This window comes from Harpia harpyja, chromosome 9 (genome assembly GCF_026419915.1).
Source record: "Harpia harpyja isolate bHarHar1 chromosome 9, bHarHar1 primary haplotype, whole genome shotgun sequence".
NCBI classification, from domain to species: domain Eukaryota; kingdom Metazoa; phylum Chordata; class Aves; order Accipitriformes; family Accipitridae; genus Harpia; species Harpia harpyja.
The window spans coordinates 27010960-27034681 of NC_068948.1; the positions used below are offsets into that span (position 1 = coordinate 27010960).

The 23722-nt window shown below is 56.1% G+C and overlaps 2 protein-coding genes across 8 annotated transcripts; both read left to right on the forward strand.

Annotated features, from left to right (window-relative positions):
• The first annotated feature begins 304 nt into the window (after nucleotides 1-304).
• SEMA4A (semaphorin 4A) lies at nucleotides 305-12687 on the forward strand. 3 transcript variants are annotated; one of them, XM_052797550.1, is made up of 15 exons: nucleotides 305-434; nucleotides 6719-6859; nucleotides 8006-8166; nucleotides 8295-8357; nucleotides 8452-8550; nucleotides 9013-9121; nucleotides 9240-9356; nucleotides 9484-9614; nucleotides 9712-9881; nucleotides 9961-10111; nucleotides 10370-10559; nucleotides 10658-10773; nucleotides 10865-11034; nucleotides 11119-11231; nucleotides 11349-12687. In XM_052797550.1, exons 2-15 carry the CDS (start codon nucleotides 6721-6723, stop codon nucleotides 11978-11980), a joined length of 2361 nt encoding a protein of 786 aa, XP_052653510.1. In that variant the 5' UTR covers nucleotides 305-434; nucleotides 6719-6720; the 3' UTR covers nucleotides 11981-12687. The 3 variants fall into 3 exon arrangements, with proteins under 3 accessions (XP_052653510.1, XP_052653508.1, XP_052653509.1); XM_052797548.1 differs by lacking the exon at nucleotides 305-434 and adding an exon at nucleotides 2473-2957; XM_052797549.1 differs by lacking the exon at nucleotides 305-434 and adding an exon at nucleotides 4181-5501.
• A 720-nt stretch (nucleotides 12688-13407) lies between these two features.
• Nucleotides 13408-23616, forward strand: SLC25A44 (solute carrier family 25 member 44). Of its 5 annotated transcripts, none has more exons than XM_052796209.1 (5): nucleotides 13408-13609; nucleotides 17235-17565; nucleotides 17916-18651; nucleotides 20659-20786; nucleotides 21344-23616. In XM_052796209.1, exons 3-5 carry the CDS (start codon nucleotides 18030-18032, stop codon nucleotides 21533-21535), a joined length of 942 nt encoding a protein of 313 aa, XP_052652169.1. In that variant the 5' UTR covers nucleotides 13408-13609; nucleotides 17235-17565; nucleotides 17916-18029; the 3' UTR covers nucleotides 21536-23616. The 5 variants fall into 5 exon arrangements, 4 of the variants coding, with proteins under 4 accessions (XP_052652169.1, XP_052652171.1, XP_052652170.1 ...); XM_052796211.1 differs by having other exon boundaries at nucleotides 17455-17565; XR_008236543.1 differs by lacking the exon at nucleotides 21344-23616 and adding an exon at nucleotides 20029-20219 and having other exon boundaries at nucleotides 17235-18651; nucleotides 20659-20756.
• Nucleotides 23617-23722: the final 106 nt, after the last annotated feature.

The following is a 23722-nucleotide window of genomic DNA, read 5'->3' on the forward strand; positions in this document are numbered from 1 at the left end:
TGCCCAGGGTGGGATGCTGAGAGCTAGGGCAGCCAGGCTCCTTGCAGGGCCAGGAGCACCCCTGGACCCAACAGTGATGGGGCTGGTGGGGAGGGGATGGAATTTGGGAAGAGGGCTCAGAGATTTCCTCCCCCTGGGATTTTGGGGAGCAGACATTCCCCTGAATGGGATGGCCTCAGGGGTTGCAGAACCTGAGTGAGCCCCTGAGTGCAGGTTTGCTTCTACCATGGGGATGGCCTGGGCACCCCACCAAAGGGATCCCCATGATCCCCCTGCCCCAGGGCCGTGCCAGGCACTGGAGCGAGGCGGGAGGAGACGCCGGGGAGAAGGAGAGAGCTGTAAAGCCGCCACGTAATCGGCTTTACCGGGCACAGCACTGGGGAGCTGTGATGTGAGCAAGCACGGGCAGGCAGCCGGGGCGCAGGCACAGCCAGGTAGGTGCCCAGGGTGCCCATCCTGGGGTACCCCCCACCCCAGTGTTTGGATGCCTGGGTCACCCCAGCTGCGCGGGTTTACATCGCCCTGGACTTGGGTGCAAGCAGGGCTGAGCCTTGCGAGGGCAGGGGGTGCCAAGGGGTCTCCGGGGCATTGCTGCCACCTTCCAGCTTTGTGCTGACTTGTGGGGACCTAGCTAGGTACCCGTGTCCCCTCGCAGGAAGGTGGGTTACAGCGGTGGATCTCAGAGGTGGGTGCTCGCAGGGTGGCAGGTGACAAACTTGGCTCCAGTGCCACCCTTGTTCTGTGCCCTATTTGCCCCTCCCTGTCTCTCCACCAGCTCGGGGATGGCAGGTGACAAACTTGGCTCCAGTGCCACCCTTGTTCTGTGCCCTATTTGCCCCTCCCTGTCTCTCCACCAGCTCGGGGATGCCAGTGCCACAATGCCAGGACAGGTACCCTGCGCAGCCGGCAATGCCAAGGAGCTGCAGCGTGTCCCCTCTGTGCCACGTCTGGCCCTGAGGTGGGAATCCAGCCTGACCCCGAGCCTTGCACCACCGGGTCCCAAAAGTCATGAGGCTGTGCCCAAAATAGCGGGTTATTGAATGGCGGGGGGAAGCCAACCACGCTGCTGGGACCTCGTGCTCCTGCCCAGCCATGCTACCAGGAGAAATTAGGTCAGGAGGCAAGGGGAAATGTCACGGGTCCTCCCCACACCCCCCCAAGGGACCCAGGCATCCTGGCACGGCAGGGTCACGCCAGAGAAGGGCTGAGCTGGTGGCGTTGCTCTGTGCCCCTTCGCCACCCTCGGTGCCCCATGGCTCGCACAACCTGTGGGATCCCTGCATGGCCCCGTGGGGACCTTGCACAGCCTCATGGGGACCATACACATCCCATGTGGACCTTGCACAGCCCTGTGTAGACCTTGCATGGCCCCATGGGGACCTTGCACAGCCCGTAGGGACCTTGCACAGCCCCATGGGGACCATGTACAGCCTGTGAGGACCTTGCACATCCCTGTGTGGACCTTGCACCCCCCATGGGGACCTTGCACAGCCTGGGTGGACCTTGCACCGCCCATGGGGAGTGCGTATGGCCCACAGGGACCTCGCACAGCCCATAGGGACCATGCACAAGAGTGCCTGTGACAGAACTCCAGCCCTGCTCCAGCTGAAGCACAGAGTCAGGGTTAGGTTTCTCCAGCTCCTCCTGCAGTTCCGCAGGGCTGAGCCTGGCTCTGGGCTCCCCTGGGAAGCTGGCAAGAGGGAAATGGGAGCCCGGAGCAGGGGGCCATGACCCAGCCTTGCTCACTTGTGCACTGAGTAGCAGGGTCTCTGCAGAGGCACCCTGGGGTCCACAGCTGGGTGGGAGCATGGCAACCAAACACAGGGGCACACATGCTGGGTATCATCAGGCTTTTGGGGGGAAAAATCTAGCACAAGGGAGCCTTGGAGCAATCACTGGGATGGGGTAGAGCCAGGGCTGACCCAGACATCCGGCAGCCACCGGGGTTTACCGGACTGGCCCATGGCTGAGCGGGTGCTGAGGGCCCTGCGAGCCCCACACTGGCCCCCTCCAGGCCCCTGCATGCCCAGGGGGATTAAGGTCAGGCCACCCCGCTAATCCCAAGGGTAGTTTAAAATGTGAGTTTGTGCTCGCTGCCGCCCCCAAGGTTGCACCCCAAGGTGCTGCATGTCTTGAGACACCCACAGAGCACCCTTGGGGGGACCAGACAGGAGTGGGGGGGACACAGCTCAACCCTTGGGGTGGGAGGGGGCCAGGGCAGCTCTGCCTCCCTGCAGCAGGCTTCCACTAAACCTCCAGTGCTGGCAGGCAAGAGGCACAAGCTCTTTACGACTCCCAGGCAAACGCTCCTGACTTCCGGAGCCGTGTGGGAACTGGGGCAGCAGAAACGGTGCGGGGGAGGGGGGGGGCAGCCAAGGGGGCACTTGGGTCCGCTCCCCAGCCCTGGGCAGGACAGGTACCCCAGCATGGGGTGGAAAGGGGCCCTTGGTTGGGCCCATTCCAAGCTCGCTGCTTTTGGGGGTGTTGATACTGGCACCCCAGCCTGTGCAAAGCAGCAGGGCTGGCACCTTTCCTGGGCACCTCGTGTGTGGTTGTGCAATTGCAGGCTGGGGACAAAGTGACTCGCCTGAGGTCATGCAGGGAAGGCTGTTGCAGAGGAAGGAAGTGGCAATAGTGGGGGATCCTGTTTCGGGGCTCAGGGCACCCCACTCCCACACAGCCAGGAAGGGGAAGGAGGGCAGGTTCCAAAGGAGAAGTGGGATCTGCTGGCACCAGTTGGGCCAGTTTCCCGCAAGGGAAGTTTCGAGGGGGGGAGTGCCATCAACCAAAATTGGGTGCTGCGGGTGCTGTGGCAGTGTAGGGATAAATGTGGCCCGCTCAGAAGCAGATCCTGGCAGCTGCTGGTGGCACCACAGCTGGGCCCCAACCCCCTCCTGGGACCCCCCCAAAGCCAGATAGCATAGGCAGCCAGAGCCAGCACAGCTCATCTGGGACGGGTGAGTGGTGACGGGGGGGGGGGCTGACACAGGGCTGTAGAGGTGGGCGTGCGGGGATAGGGGTGCAGGGACATGGTGCAGATTCGGGGATGCAGAGATGCAATGTGGATATGGGGATGCAGAGATGGGGGTGCAGGGATGCAGTGTGGGTATGAGAACACAGAGATGGGGTGCAGAGATGCAGTATAAATACAGGGATGCAGAGATGGGGGTGCAGGGAAGGGGGTGCAGGGATGCAGTGCAGTTTCGGGGATGCAGAGATACAGTGTGGATATGGGGGTGCAGATATGGGGGACAGGGATGGAGGTGCGGGGATGCAGAGGTACAGTGTGGATATGGGGGTGCAGATATGGGGGACAGGGATGGAGGTGCAGGGATGCGGTGTGGATATGAGAGTGCAGAGATGGGGGTGCAGGGATGCAGAGATAGGGGTGCAGGGATGAGGGTGCAGGGACGCAGTGCAGATTTGGGGATGCAGTGTGGATATGGAGGTGCAGAGATGGGCAGGGATGGGGGTGCAGGGATGTGGTGTGGATATGAAGGTGCAGAGATGGGGTGCAGGGACACGATGTAGTTACAAGGGCGCAGGAACGTGTCAAGAGGGGTGTTGGAGGGGACACACGTGGGTGCGCAGTTGTGTGCATGTGGGGTGTCTGTGTCTGTCCACATCTGCGGTGGGGGTGGGGTGGGGTGGGTGTGCACAGTCATGCATGTGTGCACGCGTGTGTAGGTCTGTGCTTGTCGGTGCCGGTGAGCATGCCGGTGTGCGCCGACCCGTGCCTATGCACGAGCCCAGGGTGCGCAGCCGTGTGTCTATCTGTCGAGCTTGTCCGTGTGTGGCTGCGGCGGGGGGTGAAGGCCAGCCGGAGCCGGCGGCCGAGGTAAAGCCGTAGCCATGGCGACGGGAGCAGGATCCGGTGGCCCCGCAGGGATGCTGGTCCCTCCAGACCCCCCCGGCCGCTCGGGGGCTGCCACAGGTTGGTACCACCGCACCGGGACTGGGGCCGGGCTGGGGGTGTCTCCCCGGGGGGGGTGAGGCAGAGCCGGGGCTGGGGGCAGTCGCCATAGCGGGGATGAGCTTTGGGGACACCCCACCCCCCCCCAGACAGCTCTGATGCTGCCAGGCAGTGACAAAGGGGCTGAGATTCCAAGGCCAGGGAGAGACTCCCTGCATTCCCCCACCTTGCAGTCTTGCCTTTGCCCCCCCCCATATCCCTCTTTCTTCTTCCCATAGCTCCTTTGCATCCCTCCACATCTCCTCTCCGCCCCCTAATTCCCTCCTGCGCATCCTCCTGTCTCCTTCCTGCACTACCCCACATCTGTCCCCACCCTTTGCATCCTGCCCTTTGCATTCCTCTTGAATCCCTCCCCTATCTCCCACTGCACCCCCAGTTTCCTCCCCTGCATCCTCCCATATCCTTACTGCACCTCCCCACACCCCCCCCCCTCGCTTTCCATTCCCACCCCACTCACTCCTGCTCTGGGTCTGGGGGTGGATTGAAGGAGCCTCCCCCAGGCTGAATCAGGCTGCCCCAGCCCCTGACTTCTGCCTGGGTGTTGGAAGCATCCCCACACCCCCTGCCATGCCACCGGGATACTCCTGGCGTGGGGGACATGGGCAGGGGGTTAGCATCAAGCAGCAGAGAAGGACCACACATTTCCCTGCTGCGAGGGGACCCCCAGTTCCCAGCTGCCTGGGAAACTGAGGCATGGAGAAAGTCTTGGCAGGCAGGAGATCAGTGCCAATGTGGCCACCAGCTTCACGTCTGCCCTGCGCCATCGTGTCTCACCTTGCTGAGCACAGAGACTGGGTCTGGCTCTTTCCCAGGGCAGGTTAAACCACTCTGCAAGGAGGATGTGTGTTTATTGGCAGCATAATATTCCCTGGCTTGGAGGGAATCTAGAGAGTGGGTGGGACAGGGAACGAAGTCCCATGGAGCCACGACCGTGGTGAACCCAAAAGCACGAGGGAAAACTAAACCACCCCAATGTTGAGAGGCTCTTGGCAACACTGGCTTTCACATGCCAAATCCTATGCAGGGAGGCTGTAATGCTCCCCCCACCCCCCCGCATGTCCCCCCAGACCACTTCGGCCAGGGGACCCAGAAAGGAGGAGGGACAGGGCTGTGACAGAGCTTTGGCTCCCCATGTCACTGGAGCAGCCTTGAGGCTGCTCTCACTTCACACCCTGTATCAGAGCTGGCTTGTGCCAGGGGAACACTCTCTGGGGGCTTTCCCCAGCCCCGCCATGTTCCCCTGAGCCTTCAGCCTCACCAAGGAGCCTCTGCTCCCTTTCCCATCCCTCCTCCCCCTCCGCCGGCCTTGGTGGCTCCGGCCCAGGGCAGAACAATGCGGCTGGTCCAAGCCTCCGTGCGGCCCCGTTTCTCAGCCAACCCTTCACCAAGTGGGAAATCCGGGGCAGAGTAACCTAGTTTCTGTGCTTACAAGGAGCTTTCTGTCCCAGCCAAGCAAGGTGGCGGGGAAAGCGCTGCCCTCCCGGGGCTTGGTGTCCCAGCGGGCAGATGGTGGCACCAAGGGAGGCAGGTAAGGAGGCCCTGACAGGGCAGGATGCTCCTCAGCCTTGCCTGGAGTGGGATATTGGGGTACCTCAGATGTGGCTCTGATGTTGTGGGGGACCCCAAGGCTTTGGCTTCGGTGGGTTTCTCACCCACAGCTGTCCCAGAGCAGCCTGGGCTGGAGGATGGAGCCTGCAGGGAGCCAGGACAGCTATGGGCTCTTTGGGGGGGGGCGATGCTCAGCCCCAGGGGTCTGTTTGTGGGTGCAATGCTCAGACCCGCTGTCGATCCTCACAGTCACAGCAGGAAAAACGACATTGCTTTGCTTTCACCCCAAAGATTTCCACAAAGCCAGGAAGGGAACCCAAGCATCCGGGCACCCGATTTCCCCCTGAGCACCCCAGTCGGAGGAGCAGAGCACCCCAGCTCCCATCCCGACTCCCTCCACCAGGCTTCGCTGCCCTCCCTGTTGGGGTGTAACGCAGGCGAGGCAGGAGCAGGCGCCCGCTGCCCCAACCTGCTGAGGCTCGTCCTCTTCCAGCAGGACTTTCTGGTTCCTGCAGTCCCCAGCGAAGCCACACAGGGCTGGGTTGGGCCGCAGCGAGCCCTGCCACGAGCCAGGTTGGAAGCCTGGCAGCGCGGCCGGACCTTGGCCAGGCACTGGGCATGGGTCTGTGGGGGTCTTCTGGCCACAGCTCCCTGGGGCCAGGCGCCTGCCAGGTGCCGATGCTCCAAGGACGGAGGTGAGCCAGCTCTGTCCTCATCCGCCGGAGAGGTAATGCCGCTTGCTGGGGAACACGGTGGCTGCCTGCAAGGGGTCCTGGGGACCACACGGTTCTTGAGACATTGCTCTTTCTCCATTGCTTCCGGCAAGAGCTGCAAAAAAGAGCTGCAAGAGGAGAGTGTCTCGTCCCCCTGCCCCCCAGTTTTTGGACCCTCCGGCTGCTGATGGAGCCGCACAGAGGAATCCCTGATGGGGATGGGCGCTGTGGGGCTCTGCGGGGGCAAAGGCAGGAGCATCTGGACACCCCTGTGCCAGGGAGGTCTTGGTGCAGGGAGCCCAGCAGTGTGTGGGGACGTCTCTACCTCTGCCGGGATGGCAGTGGCAAGCTCTCGCCCATATTCAGGGGCCATCCACGGTTTGAGGCGCTGGGGCCCCATGGCCCCCCCGTGCTGGCTGCTGGCTTCCCCCCTCTGGTTTCCGCTCAGTGACGGCACTTGCCCTAAGCCTCACTCTTCCTGCAGGGATGGTGCTGGGACCTTCGAGGGGTGCATCTCTGCCACCCCCCGCCATGCCCGCAGCTGCCCTCCGCCTGCTCTGCGGTGTGGTGATGCCAGCTGCCATGCTCTGCACCGAGCCCATGCCCCGCATCACCTTCCCCAGTGGTGAGTACGACACTGAGAGAGCAAAATGGCTGGGGAGGGGATGGGGACAAGCTGGGTTGTGGGGGGGGACAACATCGGCTTGAAAGAGCATCTGTCCCCAGGGTTGAGCACCCAGCATCAGGGACCCATGGGCTGCTCTCCATCACAGCCTTCCCATCTCGTTACCCCTCTCGTTAGCCCTGCACGGGGCTGGGGCAGTGGGACAGCAGCTCTGGGGCAGGGGACGGGTGCTGGTGGCAGCAGGGCGATGCAAATGGCTACGGGGCTGCTGTGGAGCCAGATGTGATGAGGCCGGTTGGCACCCAAACACCTTTGGGAGTGGGAGCTGGGTGTACCCCAGGGTGCCAGCACTAGCAGAGCAATTTTGGGACTCCCCTGGCACCTGGGGATCTGCCCAGGGCCATCCTGGAAAGGGAAGGCTGCCTCCTTGGTGGGACAGGGCACCGCGTCCTGCCTGTGTGTTCAGCCAAATGGCAGGTGGCAAAGAAAGGGGTTTGACAGTGCTGTGGGATGGTGGCGTTTGGGCAGGCGGGAGAGATCTGTGTCCCCATGGCAGGGCCGTGCCCTCATGAGGTCCCTGCCCGTGCTGCTACTTCCCCTTCCCCATGCAGCCATTCTGAGAACTGCAAAATCTCCCTTTTCTTTTTCCCTGTTTCGGTGGCTGGCAGAGGCAAACAAGAAGCCTGCAGCCCCAGCTGTACTTGTGGGCACCGTGGGGGCTTGTAACCCCCCCCAGTCTGCCACCTTGGGGTGGTGGATCCCCCAAATGGAGCATCACCCCATAGCCATGGCCCCAAAGCATCACGGGCACAGCTTGCAGCCCAACAAGATAAAAAGCACTCTATTTCTTACAGGACAGCAAATCAGCATCAGAGGGTGAGGGATACATGGGCTTTGCAGCCTGGGGACATTCAGCTCTTGCAGCAGGACCCAGAGGGGACGGTGGGGAGGTGGGGACCTGGAGGGGGAAGTGAGGATGGCAACGGGGGGGCTGTTGGGGAAGCAACGCACCCCATTTCCTATGTGAGAGGTGACACAAGCCGCAACGGCAGCTGCTGCCACATCCGCCCAGCGTTGGTGGTGGTGGTGCTGGGCCGTGTGTCTGTGTGTCCCTTGGTCCCCATCATCCCCTTTTGCTCCTGCCAGGGGACCCCCGACGGACACTGACCCATTTCAGCCAGGACAACGTCTCCCACTACGACATCTTCCTCCTGCATGAGAGCGAGGAGGAGCTGTATGTGGGGGCCCGTGACCAGGTGCTGGCCCTGACCGTTGGCACCCCAGGCAGCATCCGTGCCAAAGCCTCGGTGAGCAGCAGCTGCTTTTGGGGAGGCTGGGGGGGGGGGTGCCCTCTGCTGTGCCTCAGTTTCCCTACTCGGGCTGGGTGGTCGTGGCCTGGCTCAGCAGTTGTGGACCCTCTCCCTTCCCTCCGCAGATAATGTGGGGACCCACGGCCGAGAAAATCTCCGAGTGTGCTTTTAAGAAGAAGAGCCAGGAGGTGAGAGAGCACTGGGGGGGGGGGGGGTCGGGGGGGTCCCACAGAGCTGCGGGGATGCTCAGCCCCTGCCTCTGCTCTTCCCCTCCCCCCCCAGACCGAGTGCTTCAACTTCATTCGGGTCCTTGTGGCCCTGAACCAGACCCACCTCTACGTCTGCGGGACCTACGCCTTCAGCCCCGCGTGCACCTACATCGTGAGTGTCCCCACCAGCCAAGGATGGAGACAAGGGGGAGGTCTCCAGACATGTGGCATTGCCGTGAAGAACCACAAAATACTGGCCCAGGAGCACCAGCGGGATGGGGGATTTGAGCTAATTGCATCATGGGAAGTCCCCTGGGATGTGGGGTGCTGGGTGCCCCCTGCCACCAAGGTGCATCTTTGAGTTTCATGCACTAAAGGAGCCCATGGTGTTTCTAACCATGGCTGCCAGCACCTTTTCACTTGCCAGGTCCGATGCACATGGTAAACCCCTGATTTTGGGTCCCGGTTCCCTCAGGTGACCCCAGGCAGCCTGTCCTGCCTCAGTTTCCCCACTTGCTGAGCACGTGGTGAGCACCGCAGCTTCCCCACAGGCCGGAGGGAGTACACAGCCATTTCTTGCAGATTTGGGCTTTGTTTTAACTCCATCGACTGATTTTTCTCCCCTTTCCCACAGCAACTGGAGAACTTCACACTAATGTCCAGCGGCAGAGGACAACCTTTCCTGGATGGGAAGGGCCAGTGCCCCTTTGACCCCCAGCACACCTACACGGCCCTGCTGGTGGGTGAGTACGGGGCCAGTGGCCCCCACAGGTGGGCACCCATCCCTGGGATGGAGTGGAGGGTGACAGTGTGTGGGGGTGTATCCCTGCCACAGCTCACCCCCACCCTGTCCCCGAGCAGATGGTGAGCTCTACGCTGGCACCATGAACAACTTTCAGGGCAATGAGCCCATCATCTCCCGCTCACTGGGCAGCCGGACCCTGCTCAAGACGGACGCCTTCCTCCGCTGGCTGTCAGGTGAGCAGGGAGATGGTCCTTGGGAGGCCCCCCTGGCCCCCCTCACCCTCCCCATGCCAGTGGGTGCCCGCAGCAGCCCCCTCCTCATTCCACCTCCTCACCTATCTGCCCTGGCTGTGCCCCACAGCCGACGCTGCCTTCGTGGCCTCCTTCAGCATCCCTGGAGATGACAAGGTCTACTTCTTCTTCGAGGAGACAGCCGATGAGTTTGATTTCTTCGAGCGGCTTCTGGTGCCACGGGTGGCCCGTGTCTGCAAGGTGGGCACAGGGACGACAACAGAGGACGGTGATGGCAGATGATGAGGGTACCCAGCTCCTGTCACCCCGGGGCTGAGCATCCTCCCGGCTCCCACAGAGTGATGTCGGGGGGGACAAGGTGTTGCAAAAGAAATGGACGACGTTCCTGAAGGCCCAGCTGGTGTGCTCGCAACCCGGCCACTTCCCCTTCAACATCATCCATCATGCCTTCGCCCTGCCCCGCCGTGAAGGCGGTGCTGACTTCTATGCCGTCTTCACCTCGCAGTGGTGAGTCCCGACACCCAGGGGTGCTGCAGGTGTAGTGGGGACCCATGTCCTCCCCATGCCCACTTTGCTGTCCCTGCAGGCAGGCGGGCAGGGCGGGCAGCGCAGCCGTCTGTGCCTACAGACAGGAGGCTCTGGAAGAGGTCTTCGAGGGCAAGTACAAGGAGCTGAACAAGGAGAGCTCCCGCTGGACGGTCTATGGTGGCCCCGACATGAATCCCCGTCCTGGCAGCGTGAGTGCTGCCTACCTCAGGGATAAGACCCTCCGGGGGGATGATGCTGGTCCCCATGGGGAGGGGCTTGTCTGTCCCAGTTTGCCCTGTGTGCTGGCACTGGGGTGAGATGGTGGTGGTGGTGCAAGTGGGATGGGAAAGGGGGAGGGTTCCCTTTGCACCCAACTGATGCTGTCACAGGGCAGCCTGGTGGTGCATCCCCCCTGCTCCCCATGCCTCAGTTTTCCCATGCCAGCACTGACTCCTCTCTCCCTGCAGTGCTACATGGGTCCCTCCTCTGACAAAGCCCTCACCTTCATGAAGGACCATTTCCTAATGGACGGGAAGGTGTCACCCACCCAGGGGCGGCCGCTGCTGGTGAAGACGGACATCACGTACACGCGCATCGCGGTGGACGAGACTCGTGGCATCTCGGGGGCCACCTACCGCGTCATGTTCCTGGCCACAGGTGGGTTTACGTGGAGGTACACACGGGGTACCTGGTCACCCCTCCTACCCTTCCCTTGGCCCCCCAAAACACCAGTGATGTCCCCTGTTCCCCTGCAGTGGAGGGTTTCCTGCACAAAGCAGTGGAGCTGCCCGGGGGTCCTCACATCGTGGAGAGCATCCAGCTCTTCGAGAGACCGGAACCAGTGAAGAACCTACTGCTGGTCCCGGGGAAGGTAGGCGATGCGGATGACCCAACAGCCTACCCCAAGCCCAGCATGGGGAGGGCAGGGGGAGAGGCTCAGCCCGGCACCTCTCCCTCCCCAGGGCATCCTCTATGTGGGTTACTCCAGCGGTGTTCTCCAAGTCCCGTTGGCCAACTGCAGCCTGCACCGGAGCTGCGCCGAGTGCGTGCTGGCGCGGGACCCATACTGCGCCTGGTACAGCCTTGAGGGATCCTGCCAGCCTACCCGTGCCGCCGCTGCCACCGAGGACATGTGAGCTGGGGAGGCGGCAGGATGAGGATGGGAAGGGGGGTTGCGGTGGGGACCGGGATGCTGATGCCACTCTCCTGGTCGCAGAAGCATGTGGCTGCAGGATGTTGAAGCGGGGAGCCCGGCCACCATGTGCCACCACGGGAGGAGCGTGGCCATGCCCCGAACCTGGGGGGCACAGGAGGATCCCGTAGCAGAGAGTTGAGTATGGGGGCATGGCGGGACGGGGCGGGGTGCAGCGGGACCAGGAGTGGAGGGAGGGATGGGGCACATGGGGTGCACTGCATCACCCTGCTCTCCCTCTCCGCAACCCACAGGGCTCAGCCCCCCGCTTAACGCCGTGGTCTACTTGCGGTGCCCCCGCCGCTCCGCCCTGGCCAACTACAGCTGGCAGCAGCCTGGCGGCCGGGGGGACACGGCGCTGCTGCCTAACCACACGCTGGTGGTCATCATGCAACGAGGGACTGCTGGCACCTACAAATGCCGGGCCACTGAAAACGGCTACACCTGGACCGTGGCTCACTACCAGCTACAGGACCCCAGTGGGGTGGCCCCCCAGCTGGACGAGCTGGCTGAGGAGGAGCTGGCCTGGGGGTCTTCAGTCCCCGGCACCCCCCGGTCTTACTGGCCCCAGTTTGTCACCGTCACCGTGCTGCTGGCCATCACGTTGGCCGCTGCCGCCTGCCTGGCCCTCCTCGCCTACCACGACCAGCTCAAAGCCAGGAGCAAGGTACGGGGATGCAGTGCACCCCATAGCCCCCCATCCCAGCGCCGGGAGAAGGTACCCCTCAATGGGGGAACCGGAGAGCCCTCAGCACCCGGAGTCCCCACCGAGGAGGAGGAGGAGGAGGAGGAGGAGGAAGGCTCCCGTGCTTGCTGCCTCCAGCTTGATGGGGACATCGATGTCGATAACAACAGGCTCCACGTCCCAGCAGGGGACACGGCGTGATGCTGCCACCAGGTCGGGGAGCCTGTGGGGAAGCAGTAGGCTGTGGGAGATATGAATGTGAAGTTTGGTTTTTTTTTTTTTAACTTAATACACATGTTTTAACATAAGTTAACATTTTGGGGTAGTGGCAAGGGGCAGCAGGGTGGGATGGGCCCCTGGGAGCAGCGGGGGAGGCAGCAAGGGGGTGGGATGGGGCAAGGAGGTGGGGTGGGGGGCGAGGAAAGGACACGGGGACAGGGAAAGGACGTGGGCACAGAGAAGGAACGTGGCCGTGGGGCAAAGCCATGGGGCCGAGGGCAGGATGTGGCCATCAGGCAAGGACATGGGGTGGGGACAGGCAGAGTCAGTGGATGCTGACACTGGTGTCACCCCAGGAAAAAAAACTGGGATCCATAAAAGCTCCAAAATGGGGAAAGCTGAGCCTGGATGGGCTCCATGGGGTGACCCCACAGGCACCCACCCTGCGCTGCCAGACCTCCCCACCCTGCTCCCCACCGCCCTGGGTGCTGGGGGGGGGCCACAACACCACATCACCCTGACCCCCAGACAACCAAGGTGGTGGAGCCTCCCCTGCCCCAGCTGCACCCCAGGGTTGGCCCCCACTGCTTTTTTTTTTGATGATGAGCCTTCTTTTTTTTAAGACAAACCAGCTGTAAATTTTCCTGCTCTTTGTACATGCGATTTTTTTTATTAAAAAGGAAAAGCTACTGCGTTGTGCTGCTGGGCCCAAGGAGCAGCCCCAGAGGGGCAACAGCAGGCCCCTCGGCCTCAGGCCTTCATGCGCGTGCATGTCTGTGCAACCTGGGGGGTGTGCAAAGTGTGAGTGCACCTGCACATCTCTGCGACGTGGAGGTGTGCAAGGCGTGCGTGCATCTGCAGTACGTCTGTGGAATGTGCAAGGCGAGGGTGTGCGAGGTGTGCATGGGGGCAACACGCGTGCGGGGAGCGCATGTTCACATGCAACACAGGGGTGTACAAGGGTGCGAGGTACGCATGCACTTGCAACCTGGGGGTGGAATGCGTGTGCACGTGCAGTAGGGGGGGTCTGCAGGGTGTGCATGTGCAACGAGGGGCGAGGAGCCGGGGGACGGGGGCACACCCCACCCCACAGGAAGGGGGAAACGGCCCTCTTACAGCTGCCCATCACTCCCTTCCTTTCGGTGCATCTCTGCGGTTTTCCCCACCTCGCTGCGCCCTCTGCCCTTCCAGCAGCCAGCACGGGAATCCTTCCCCGGAAACACAGGAGTGCCACCCAGCCGTTAAGTGCCGCTGTCCCTTTAAGAGCTGTAATTCGGCGCTCTCCCTTTAAGGTGAGGGCGCAGCTGCGGCCTCCCGCCGTGCGCATGCGCACTCCCTCCCCTGCGCATCTTCCCTGGGCACGGCGGGCGGCCGTCCTCTTTACTGAGGCCGGAAGTACGTGCAGTCACTTCCGGAGCGGCGTCAGCCCTTCCCCAAGATGGCGCCGGTGCTTGGGCACTGATTGCTCGGGCGACGCGCGAGGCCCCGACGCTCTGCCCGCCGTTCACTTCCGGCCGGCGGCCGCCGACTGGGGGAGAGCGGCCATGGGGTGGCGGGACCGGCCGGCGGCGGGGCGGGACGGGGCGGGGGTCTCCCGCCCGCCGGCCTGAGGTGAGAGCGTGGCGGAGGCCGGGCCTGGGGGCGCGGGGCGGGTATAGGGGGGGAACTCGGTTGTGGGGCGGGAGGAGGAGGCCTGGCCTGGGCGAGTGGCGGCGGGGCAGGACGGTGGTGGCCCTGCTAGGGGCCGGTTGGACGGTGGAGGGGAAGGGGAGGGGGCAGCTGCTGGGTGGGTTTGGGGGACCCTGGGGGGTCTGGCTGTGGGGCAGGACGGTGGGGGTCTGCGGCAGGGGAGCGTGATGGAGGGCACCCGAGGCAGGCTGCCGAAGCGTGGGGGGAGCCGATGTGTGTGTGTGCTTCGGGTCGTGCCGGGAAAGCGGGGTGAGGGGGAGCGCGAGGAAGGGTTGGAGGAGGCGGTTTGGCTCGAGACCCGCTTGGCTGAGGAGGCGGGTGCTGCAGCGGTGAGGGGCCCAGGGGCAGGTGGGGATGGGGATGGGGGTTCCCTGCGCCTCCGGGGCTGCGGGAAGCAAAGCTGCCTGGGGGAGAGAGGGGGACATGCCCGCGACCTGAAACCACGGTGTTGGGAAAGGCTTTTTGTCTGCCCAACTGCTGATCCGCTCAGTGACCTTGAGCAGGTCCTGTGCCAAACTTCACACACGTTTGTCACCTTTAGAGCGCGTTGGATTTTTTTGTCTGGCCCAACGTAAGCGCCGATGGCTTTATCTATAAGGTAGGAGGGTGGTTTGCTGCGCCAGCTGCCTAGCTCTTGCACGCGGCCTTCTGTGTACAGGAGGCGGGGGGGAAGGCAACGCGAGGCTGTGGGTGCGCTGGGAAGTGCTGGCCTTAGAGTGTCTCTGCCTCACCGTTTACAGAGAGACAGCTGCTCGCAGAGGAACTGCAGATCTTCAGTGAGGCTGGTTTTATATCCACTTTCACCCTGGGGTAAATTTAAGGAGTGCAACAGTAAAGACTTTGAAAATGGAGCTGCCTACTTAGACCAGGTTTGGCATAGCGTGGCACAGATAAAAGGCTTCAAATTGGAGAGACTTGTAGTGAATTTGTTTGATCTCGTGCTTTCCCACTTGAGAGGATCTCCACAGGCAACCACGTATAGTGGTTGGGGCTTGGAAAGGCGGCCCCGCCGCCTGCTTCTGGATGGTTCCCAGGCTGTCATGCTAAGGCATTAGTATGCTGAGCAGGAGACATCCTTGGCCAGGGGTACACAAAGGCCCTGTCTCTGTTTGCCAAAGAATCGTATTTAGGTACAGCTGCAGCAAAAACGGTTTGGAGAATGGATCGATGGGGCTGCATCAAAAAGAAGATAAATTGGGGGGGGGGAGTGGTGTCATACTAAGTTGTGGTCTGTGTTTAGAAGACTGAAACTGTATCCTGTAGGTCATACCACAAACTAGTGAGAGCGCAGAAGCAGGTACAGTCTGCTTGGTAATCCTCTGCTTTACTTTCTAGGCAGAAATTCAAGAAATGCTTTTCTATTCATTGTGAGAAGTCACCATCTGTATAGATCTATTGAAGTGTAGTTTGGGTGTGGAAACTGTTCAAGTGTTGAAGTACAGAATGGCTCCGTGACCTGGGAGGGAAGCTGGTGTACTTGTATTTCATTTTGGAGGCCAGATTAGTTCTTTTGAGATTTAGCAATTACTTTTGTATCGATCTCCCCCAAATTACTTGAAAGATCATCAAAGAATTGCTGAAACTGGATGCAACAGGTTCACTGCTCTGAGTGAGGCCCTAGATTTAATTTCTGGAAGAATAAACTCTCTCAGCAAAACTCTCATCTTGGCAGAGCAAAAATTGTGGCTGTGGTGGTCAAATCAAAGCATGCCTGGTGATGCCAGGATGCCTTCCATCTTCACCTCCCCGCAGGCTTTGATTGCTTGTGGGCCCTGGGATTAAAGTGACATTGTCTTTCTAATTTAGATCCTGAATTAAAGTAGTTATTGGTAAGAGTCAAAAAAAAGTACAGTTATTTCCTCAAGGAGGTTATGGCTAAAATTCTAAAAACAAAGCACTATAGCACATAAAACTAAATAAAAGTCAAGGATACATTTTTTATTATTATTTATTTGTTTTCCTTATGCAGCAATGAGGATTTTTCTTAGTAGGTACACCTTATCTTTCACATGGGGAGCTCTGTTACATATGGTTCAGTTTTTGGGTGGCAGAGGAGTTTGGAGTACGGACTAAACCCTCAGGCTTCACCAGGAAATTGCATTGGCTAGATTTTTCTTTTTTTAATAAAATATTAAGCTAGTGGGGCTCGTAACAAGAACAAAATAATGTTTTTGTAGGTACTGTGTGCAGATAATTCCTGTGTAGGAAGCTTTATGCTGTCTAATTATGCCTGTATTAGTGAACCAGTAATACTGTAATTATAATTAAAGCAATATGACTTTTGTTTAGACAAGCCGTGGTATTTTTTATGCGTTACCTGTCAAGTCAATTGACTGTAACAATGAAGTGTAGTTTTCTTTGTACTAGGTGAAATAGGGTTTCCCCCACCCTCCCTGTTGGACCTGGATGCCCTCGGGTAGTTTTAACTTCACTGCCCATCAGCAGGAGCTGTGGCAGCCTGTAACGCTCTTCGCTGATGTTAAGCAAATATTTTGTTGGCAGATAGGCAATGAAATAGTCTGTTAATAGCATCCCCCTTACCTCCCCACCGTAATTTCATAATCGTAATTTCTTCTCCGTGCCAGAGGTAAATAATCGCCCATTGTTTTGTTATTGCATTTCTAAATCAAATGGCTCTTGACTGTTTGAGCTCTCTCTTCATGAAGCCTGCACTTTGGAGACATTTACGCTATGGCCTTTCTGCATTACACTGATAACGTAAAATGGCCCCCAGATTGGTGTATGGCGTTGACCACATCTCATGTTAAATTTGAATTCTCACTCGGTCTAGATTCAAAGTGAATCTGTTTTCAGATCTCTGGTTTTGGCACGCTTGTTCCAGTTTCTGCATTTGCAAGTGGAGCTACTTGGTATTGCTCTGCTCTCCAGCAGTTCCGCTTGTGCCTGTGCACAGACTTCAAATGCCCATTTGCCAGAGCCTGGAATATAAGCTGTGATGCAGCTGCAGTCAAGCCCTTTCTAATAATTTAGCAGTCTATTATTCCTGAAGACTCGTAGGCTTTTTTTGATATGGAAAGAAAGTCCTTGTGGTCAGTGAAATAATTGGTTTCATGCTGCGTTGATTCTTTGAGATGCTCTTCTCTTTTTGCTTGTATATGCCTGGCCCTGCAAGAGGTTCACTTATTCCAAGCTTAGTTAATCATGCACCAAGTTAGAGCAAATTACGGCCAAAAGGGAGGTGGGTGGAACTACTGAGAGTCTTGTCCTGGGGAAGCAGTTGTTTGTGATTGCCGGGACGTGACTGCCTGCGGGATGAGACACAGTGATAGTGCATCAGGGGCAGGAGCCAGGTTCAGGAAGGGTCTGCTGGTGGAGGCTGAACCAGGACCTCCTCTCCTTGTCCCTCAGTTCCTGGTACTCTGAACGCTGCCGAAAGTGGAAGCATGGCAGGTTTGCGAGTGTTACCATACGAGAATGATGATGCAGTATTGGAAGTGAGGATGAACTTTGCTTGCTGAAAAGCTCAGTTAGGCATTGGTCACCTGAGAGATCCCTCAGCTGTGATTTTTTAACCCTTTCTTTTCAGGGTCTTGGTCATCAACATGGAGACTCTACGTGGCTGTTTGCATTTGCCTTGTTCTCCCATCGTTGCTCCTCTTTTCATGACCTTCTCTTCCCCCTTCCCTGGCATGCATCACCCTCCAGATTTAGGAAGGTTGAAATGGAAGTGCCCAGAAAAATGTGTCTAATTTGTGCAGGCAATCTGGAAATGCAAATGGAGACCTGTCACTTCCTCCTTTGTACAGAGCCTGGAACTGAAAAGTGACATCCTGACGTCTAGGAGCATCACAAACCCGGAATGACTGGGGAGAAGCTGCTTTGGTTGACAATCCATAAACCTGCATGTTCGTTAAAAGGTAGTGCTTGCTGTTGGAGCAGTGCTCTTCCTCTGTGGATATCAAACTGCTTTGCAAAGTCTGGCAAGCTTTGCTTTGCAGCAGAGTAGTCTGGAACTATAGTGAGAACTGCCATGTATGCAGACTGCTGTTAGAGTTTAACAAATAGCTACGGTGACATCAGAAGGTGCCTCCATCAACCACGTGATACGGCCCTGCTTCCTGAGGTTACAGTCCCACCACTCTGCCAGCAGAACGGTTTGTGCAAGGGCTCTCTGTGTACTTTCGGAAAATCAGCAAAGTTAGGTGACATAGGCTGCTTTAGCTAACTTAGGTACTTCGTCATCTACAGAAAGTGTGTCTCGTTTCAGATGCCAGCACTTCCAGTCTAGTCAGTCAAGATAGGAGGGCTGAGCCTGGATCTGCTCTGTACTTTTGAGGTAGATCTGGGGCATACCACCTCTCCTACCCCACTCCAAGGAGTCATGGAAGACAAACGCAACATCCCCATCATTGAGTGGGAGCACCTGGACAAAAGGAAATTCTACGTGTTTGGGATTTGCATGACTATGATGATCCGGGTGAGCGTTTACCCTTTCACACTCATCCGGACACGGTTGCAGGTTCAGAAGGGCAAGAGCCTATACAATGGGACTTTTGATGCTTTTGTGAAAATCCTGCGGACAGAAGGGACAGCTGGGCTCTACCGTGGCTTTTTGGTCAACACTTTCACCCTGATATCTGGACAGTGCTATGTGACAACATATGAGCTCACTCGAAAGTATGTGTCACGGTACAACAACAACAATGCTGTGAAGTCTCTGGTGGCAGGTGGCTCAGCCTCCCTGGTGGCCCAGAGCATCACGGTGCCCATCGATGTGATCTCCCAGCATCTCATGATGCAGAGGAAGGGGGAAAGCATGGGCAGGTTTAAGGTGCAGAACCAAGATGGCAAGCGGATGTTGGTCTTTGGCCAAACCAAGGACATCATTGTACAGATTTTCAAGGCTGATGGCTTTAGAGGCTTCTACAGGGGTTATGTGGCCTCGCTGCTCACCTATATTCCCAACAGTGCAGTCTGGTGGCCCTTCTACCACTTCTATGCCGGTAAGTGAAAGGAGACTTTGAATGTGTCTTACCCAGCAGACCTAGAAGCCCCTAAGATCGACTCTGAAACTGTGGACCCAGTGTGATTTGCTTTCTCTCTTTGAGAAAAAGAGAGAGGGAGCAGAACCTGTCTTGAAACAAACAGCTGTATCCAATTTAAACGAATTCTGCAGATGTTGGGTGGAAGTTTAACAGAGCAGCAGTCTTTTAAATGCAGAGATAAAGAATAGGGGTCTGAGTGCTAGAGGACTTAAAACTAGATGGCTCTAGGCAAGAGGGACTTGATGCATCTACTTTAACTTTCTCTTCCGCTAATCCCAAATAATGCTTACTTTCTGGCTGGAAGTGGCGAAGGCTGTTGTCTGGCATTGGGCAGAGTTCTGAAGCCACCGTGTAAGTATAGTTCGTCTTTCAGTTCACATGGACTCAGGAGTCTTGTATATGGCAAAAAGACTTCTAGAGCCACAAATCTCATAGCAAAACCAAACAACAGGCGGAGACAAAGGCCAAATCTTCCATGGTTTTGTGTCTTAAGATCATGCTTCAGTTTCTGTAGCTTTAAAACTGGCACCAAGCCTTGTGATATAAAACTACACTTAACAGTATGTTCTCTCTCCCTAGCTCAGCTCTGGTGATCCTCAGGGTGTTCCCAAATACTGATGCTGGCCAGCTCAGATTTACTTTTTTCCCCCTGATAATCCTTTAGATTTCTGTCATGCAGCTTTGCATGTGGTTTTTAGACTAATACTTACCTAATAGTAATCTGCCTAAAAGTGATGATAATGAGAGGCTTGGTTTTCACTGTACTAGGCTTAAAGTATATCTCGGAAATCACCTGGTTTTAAAAATACAGGTGTCTTGAATGTCTAGTTTGCTTTTCAGAGTGGGCACATTCTGGTAAGAATGGGGAGCATTGGTTACGCATCAGTGCTGCATTTAAATGGCAACAGCAGCTTGGGATGTTGGTCCAGTCTGAACTTTTTGGGAGCGCTTTCTTCACTCTCTATGTCAACAACTTTTAATACCAGGATCCACTGTATTAATTGTAAGACTTTCATGCCAAAACGGTTCAAAAGTGGACCTCTAAGAACAAGCAAGTTGATATGGACAGGATGGAGCTTGCCTCTTTCAGATATTTGCTCTCTTACCTAATCTTCTGCAGTGGAAATCAAAATGATGCTAAAATTAAGCCCCAGCTGTCAATACATCTCTACTTTGGCTGCCTTTTCTCATCCTCTGTCCCTGGATAGTGTGCTGGTCTCGGCTGGCAGCAGCAGGGGTCGTTGAACCTTCCTCGGGGCTCAAAGTACACTTCTGGCAGTGATTCAGATAAGTGTTCTGGGTCATGAACAGAGCAGCTTGCTTCTTTTTTGCCAGATAGACACAACCACCACATCATCTGAAGAAACTGGGACTTTTGGACTGTTTTCCGTACAACTTTAACCAATAAAAGTGTGGGAGATTCAAATCCCGTTTGCCAGGTAGCAGGAGCAGAATGAGGAAATCCCTGGGATGAGCAGTACATAGTGCTTATCTCCTTAGAGATCCCACAGCGGGATGCCATACAGGTATCACTCGGACAGTGTGCTTGGTGGTAGTGACAGCTTTCTGGATCTGTGTGAACCTCTACAGACAGCTTCTGATAGTCTGGTGTAAAGGTTTCCCCTGTGCCTTTTAAAGGGGGGGTGAATGTTTCCATGTTCTGTTTTGGGGACATAGAAGCTTATTCCGCACGGTTTTCCCAGCAAATCTGAGAGCCTGTGTTTGAGCTGATCAGATGCTGTATGATGGAGCACTGAGCTGCTGGGGTGTTTACGGGCTTGCTCCCTGTGCTCTGCTAACTTCCTGGTTGAGGTAGAAAGCACCACTTAGACATGCTGTGGTAGGAGGTGACAGGTTGTAAATCAGGGATTCTGCCCACTGCAAATCAGCCTAAATTAGCAGGTGGAGTTAAGGAACTGATAAGCAGCCACTCATCTGAAACTTTACTCTCTCTTCTGTTCCCAGAACAACTTTCTGGCTTGACTCCTAAAGACTGTCCCCATCTCCTCCTGCAAGCTATATCAGGGCCACTTGCAGCTGCAACAGCTTCCACTCTCACCAACCCCATGGATGTCATCAGGGCTCGGGTTCAGGTAAAAGCTCAGCCTGCTTGGCATGTCTGTCTGCAACAACAGCATGATGCAGGGGTGGGGTTCGGTCTCAGCTCTTTGATCTCTGGCTTCAGGTAAACTGCTCCCCTTCTCTCTCTGTTCATAGGTTGTTTTGTCCTAGATATCATGCTGCTTAATTTGCACTTGGCATTAATAGGAGGCAGCTCAGGTAGCAAGGCTGGCTTTGCCTACTTGGACTGCTCAAATGAGGTTCCCCAGCAGATCTGGCATCCTTCAGAAAAGGAGAGGTGTTTCTAGCAGTGTCAGTTTTAGTGAGACTCGAGCTGTCGTGTTGATGCAGCCCCTTCTAGATGGGGGCAGATGGGAGGAAGGAGGAGACAGGTCTAAGAATCCCACTTACTGCTGCCTCTGTAGGACTTCTTTCTTCACCCCTGCCCCCCTCAGGGAGTTCTGGAGACGAGGGCAAGGTTATTGGACTGTTTGATCTGTAGTCTCTAGAGTCTTCAGTTGGAGCAGAACCCCAGAGAAGCTCGACATGAAGTCTGGCAGCTCAGTGAATATTTGTTCTGACTTTGCAGGTGGAAGGCAAGAGCTCCATCATCCTCACCTTCAGACAGCTCATGGCAGAGGAAGGTCCCTGGGGCCTGACTAAAGGCCTCTCTGCCCGCATCATCTCAGCCACTCCTTCCACCATTGTCATCGTGGTGGGGTATGAAACTCTGAAGAAGCTGAGCCTCCGCCCGGAGCTGATGGATTCGAGACACTGGTAGAGGCAGCTAGTGGAAGAGAAACCTTTGAACCCTCCAAATTTGGACCGTCACGGTTGAAAGCTCAGGAGTAGAGGAGAGGCAGCTGCCATCTCCTTTGTCTCTAGCTGGTTTCATAGTACAAGGCAGAAGCAAGAGCAACTGCAATTCACCTCTTTAGATTTGATTATAATACAATGCTCTGCTGCTGTTTCTGCTTAAAACCATCAAAATGTGACCTTCGGCAATGTGCTGTTTGCCTGTGACAGTTCATTCAAGAGCAGCCAGGTGTGTGAATGCATCCTGGCAAGTTCTTAATTCCCTTTTTTTAAATTAAAGACTTACTGGCTGAAGCAAAGAGCCAGTTTATTCTTTAAATTATTTTAGTCTTTGCCAAACTTCCGAGGAGGGGAGTCTAACAGGCTGCAGCAGAGCCCTCTGGTGGGTTGGGTGCTGATTGCAGTTGTACTGTGGGAAGCTGGAAGAACAGAATAGACAAGTTTCTCCAATCGCCCACATGTATTTCTAGAAGATGTGAGATGAGAGTAACCTGGAACCACTTAAGAACTTATTTACTGCATTTTGAGTAGATCTGTACGTACCTTTTTTGTATATTCTTGGAAAATGTTTCCTATCTCTCATCCTTCAAACAGCAAGTTGGCTGATAGGCAAGTTAGGAGTTGAGTTGGCTGTTTGTAATTAGCCGATGGCAATTTTGACACCTAACCTATGTTTTTAATCTGTTGTTATTTAATCCTTTTATTTTAGGGCAGCTTATTCTGATTTCTGGGGGACTGAGTGGTTGTTCTGTGGCCTTGTTCAATGTGAGTGTCAATACTGCATGTTCAGGGTGGCTGCTGCCACTTCCCACCCTTAGTTAGTTTAAGCACAAACAGATGTAGAGTTTGGAAGTGTCAGATTGCTGTGCTGCCAGCCACCGAGACAAGAACTGAATGTGATGTGAGCTACAACTGGATGTGAGGTGGGGAAGAAAAAAAAGCTTGTACTGGCTTTTGATCCAGTTCAAACCTGATTGGCATGTTCATATTGAATAAGAAGTAATGTTCACTAATACTTTGTAAGTTTAAATCCTGCTTATCCTGTTTGGGAAGGGCAAGGACGGTTCTTTACACACTCTTGCTGGATCAAAATCTTAAGCTATGGTCTGTGTTTTTCACCAGATGCAAAGTTGCAATCGAGTGATGAAGCAAGAGCCTGCTCTTTGGGGAGGAGGAATGAAGGCATTGTTTGACTTCACTCTGCTGGTCTCAGTATTTGAGATTTGCCTCTCATGATGCCAGCCCACACACGGTGCTCATCCCAGTTAGTTGTATGTCTGAGAGGTGGGAGATATGCCTCCAAATAACAGGTGTATCACCGCCTCTGTTCATCTCACTGCCGTAACAAGGAATTCTTGGTTGTAGCGTTGATCCTGCTGAACTGTGGCTGCTGCCAGGCTCTTAGCTGTCTTTTCACTTGGGACTTGCTAAGTGTGGCTCTTACCTTCATCCTGACATCTGCAGTTCAGCCCGTGCAGAGACTGGATGTGCCACAGTTTCTGCTGGAGGTGCAGACAGATGCTGCTGAAGCTGGGAGAGAGACTTTTATGTTTAAGGGCAGAACTTGGTTATAAGATACAGTACTCTTTAATGGGGTTGAAGATGAGTCATCAAAGGCCTTTTAATCCCACGTTTGTTTTCTGCAGCATTAAATAAGGTGATGTATACCCAAGCCACTGACAGAGCTGTTCGAGCAGCGTGTTCTGCAAGCTGCTCTGCCATTACATTTTTGTTGTTTAAAAGACCATGCCAGTTGGCTCTTTCTGTAATAGCAGATTCTGCTCTAAAAAGTGGAACAGCAGCATCACAAGATTGCAAGGAAGTATCCTGCATGTACGGTAGCCCTGTTCTCACACAAAGGTGGTAGTAATACAGATATTAAACAATAATAATCGGCCTCTGCTGTTTACCAGCAGGGTAAGTCTCGGTGTGTGTCACAGAAGCAGGAGACAGCACGACTGTAGGGAGACACTCTCAAGCTTAATATTCCTCTCTTAACCAGCAAAGTTCTTGACAACTAATAAACTTCGGAGACCTTCAATTTGATGCCTGAGTTTAAAAGCGTGTTAGTCTCAGTGAATGCGCTTGCCATGGGAGCCTGCCAGTTTGTCGTTTCACAACGATGCTTTCTTGGTTTTAATGCTTTGCCTTC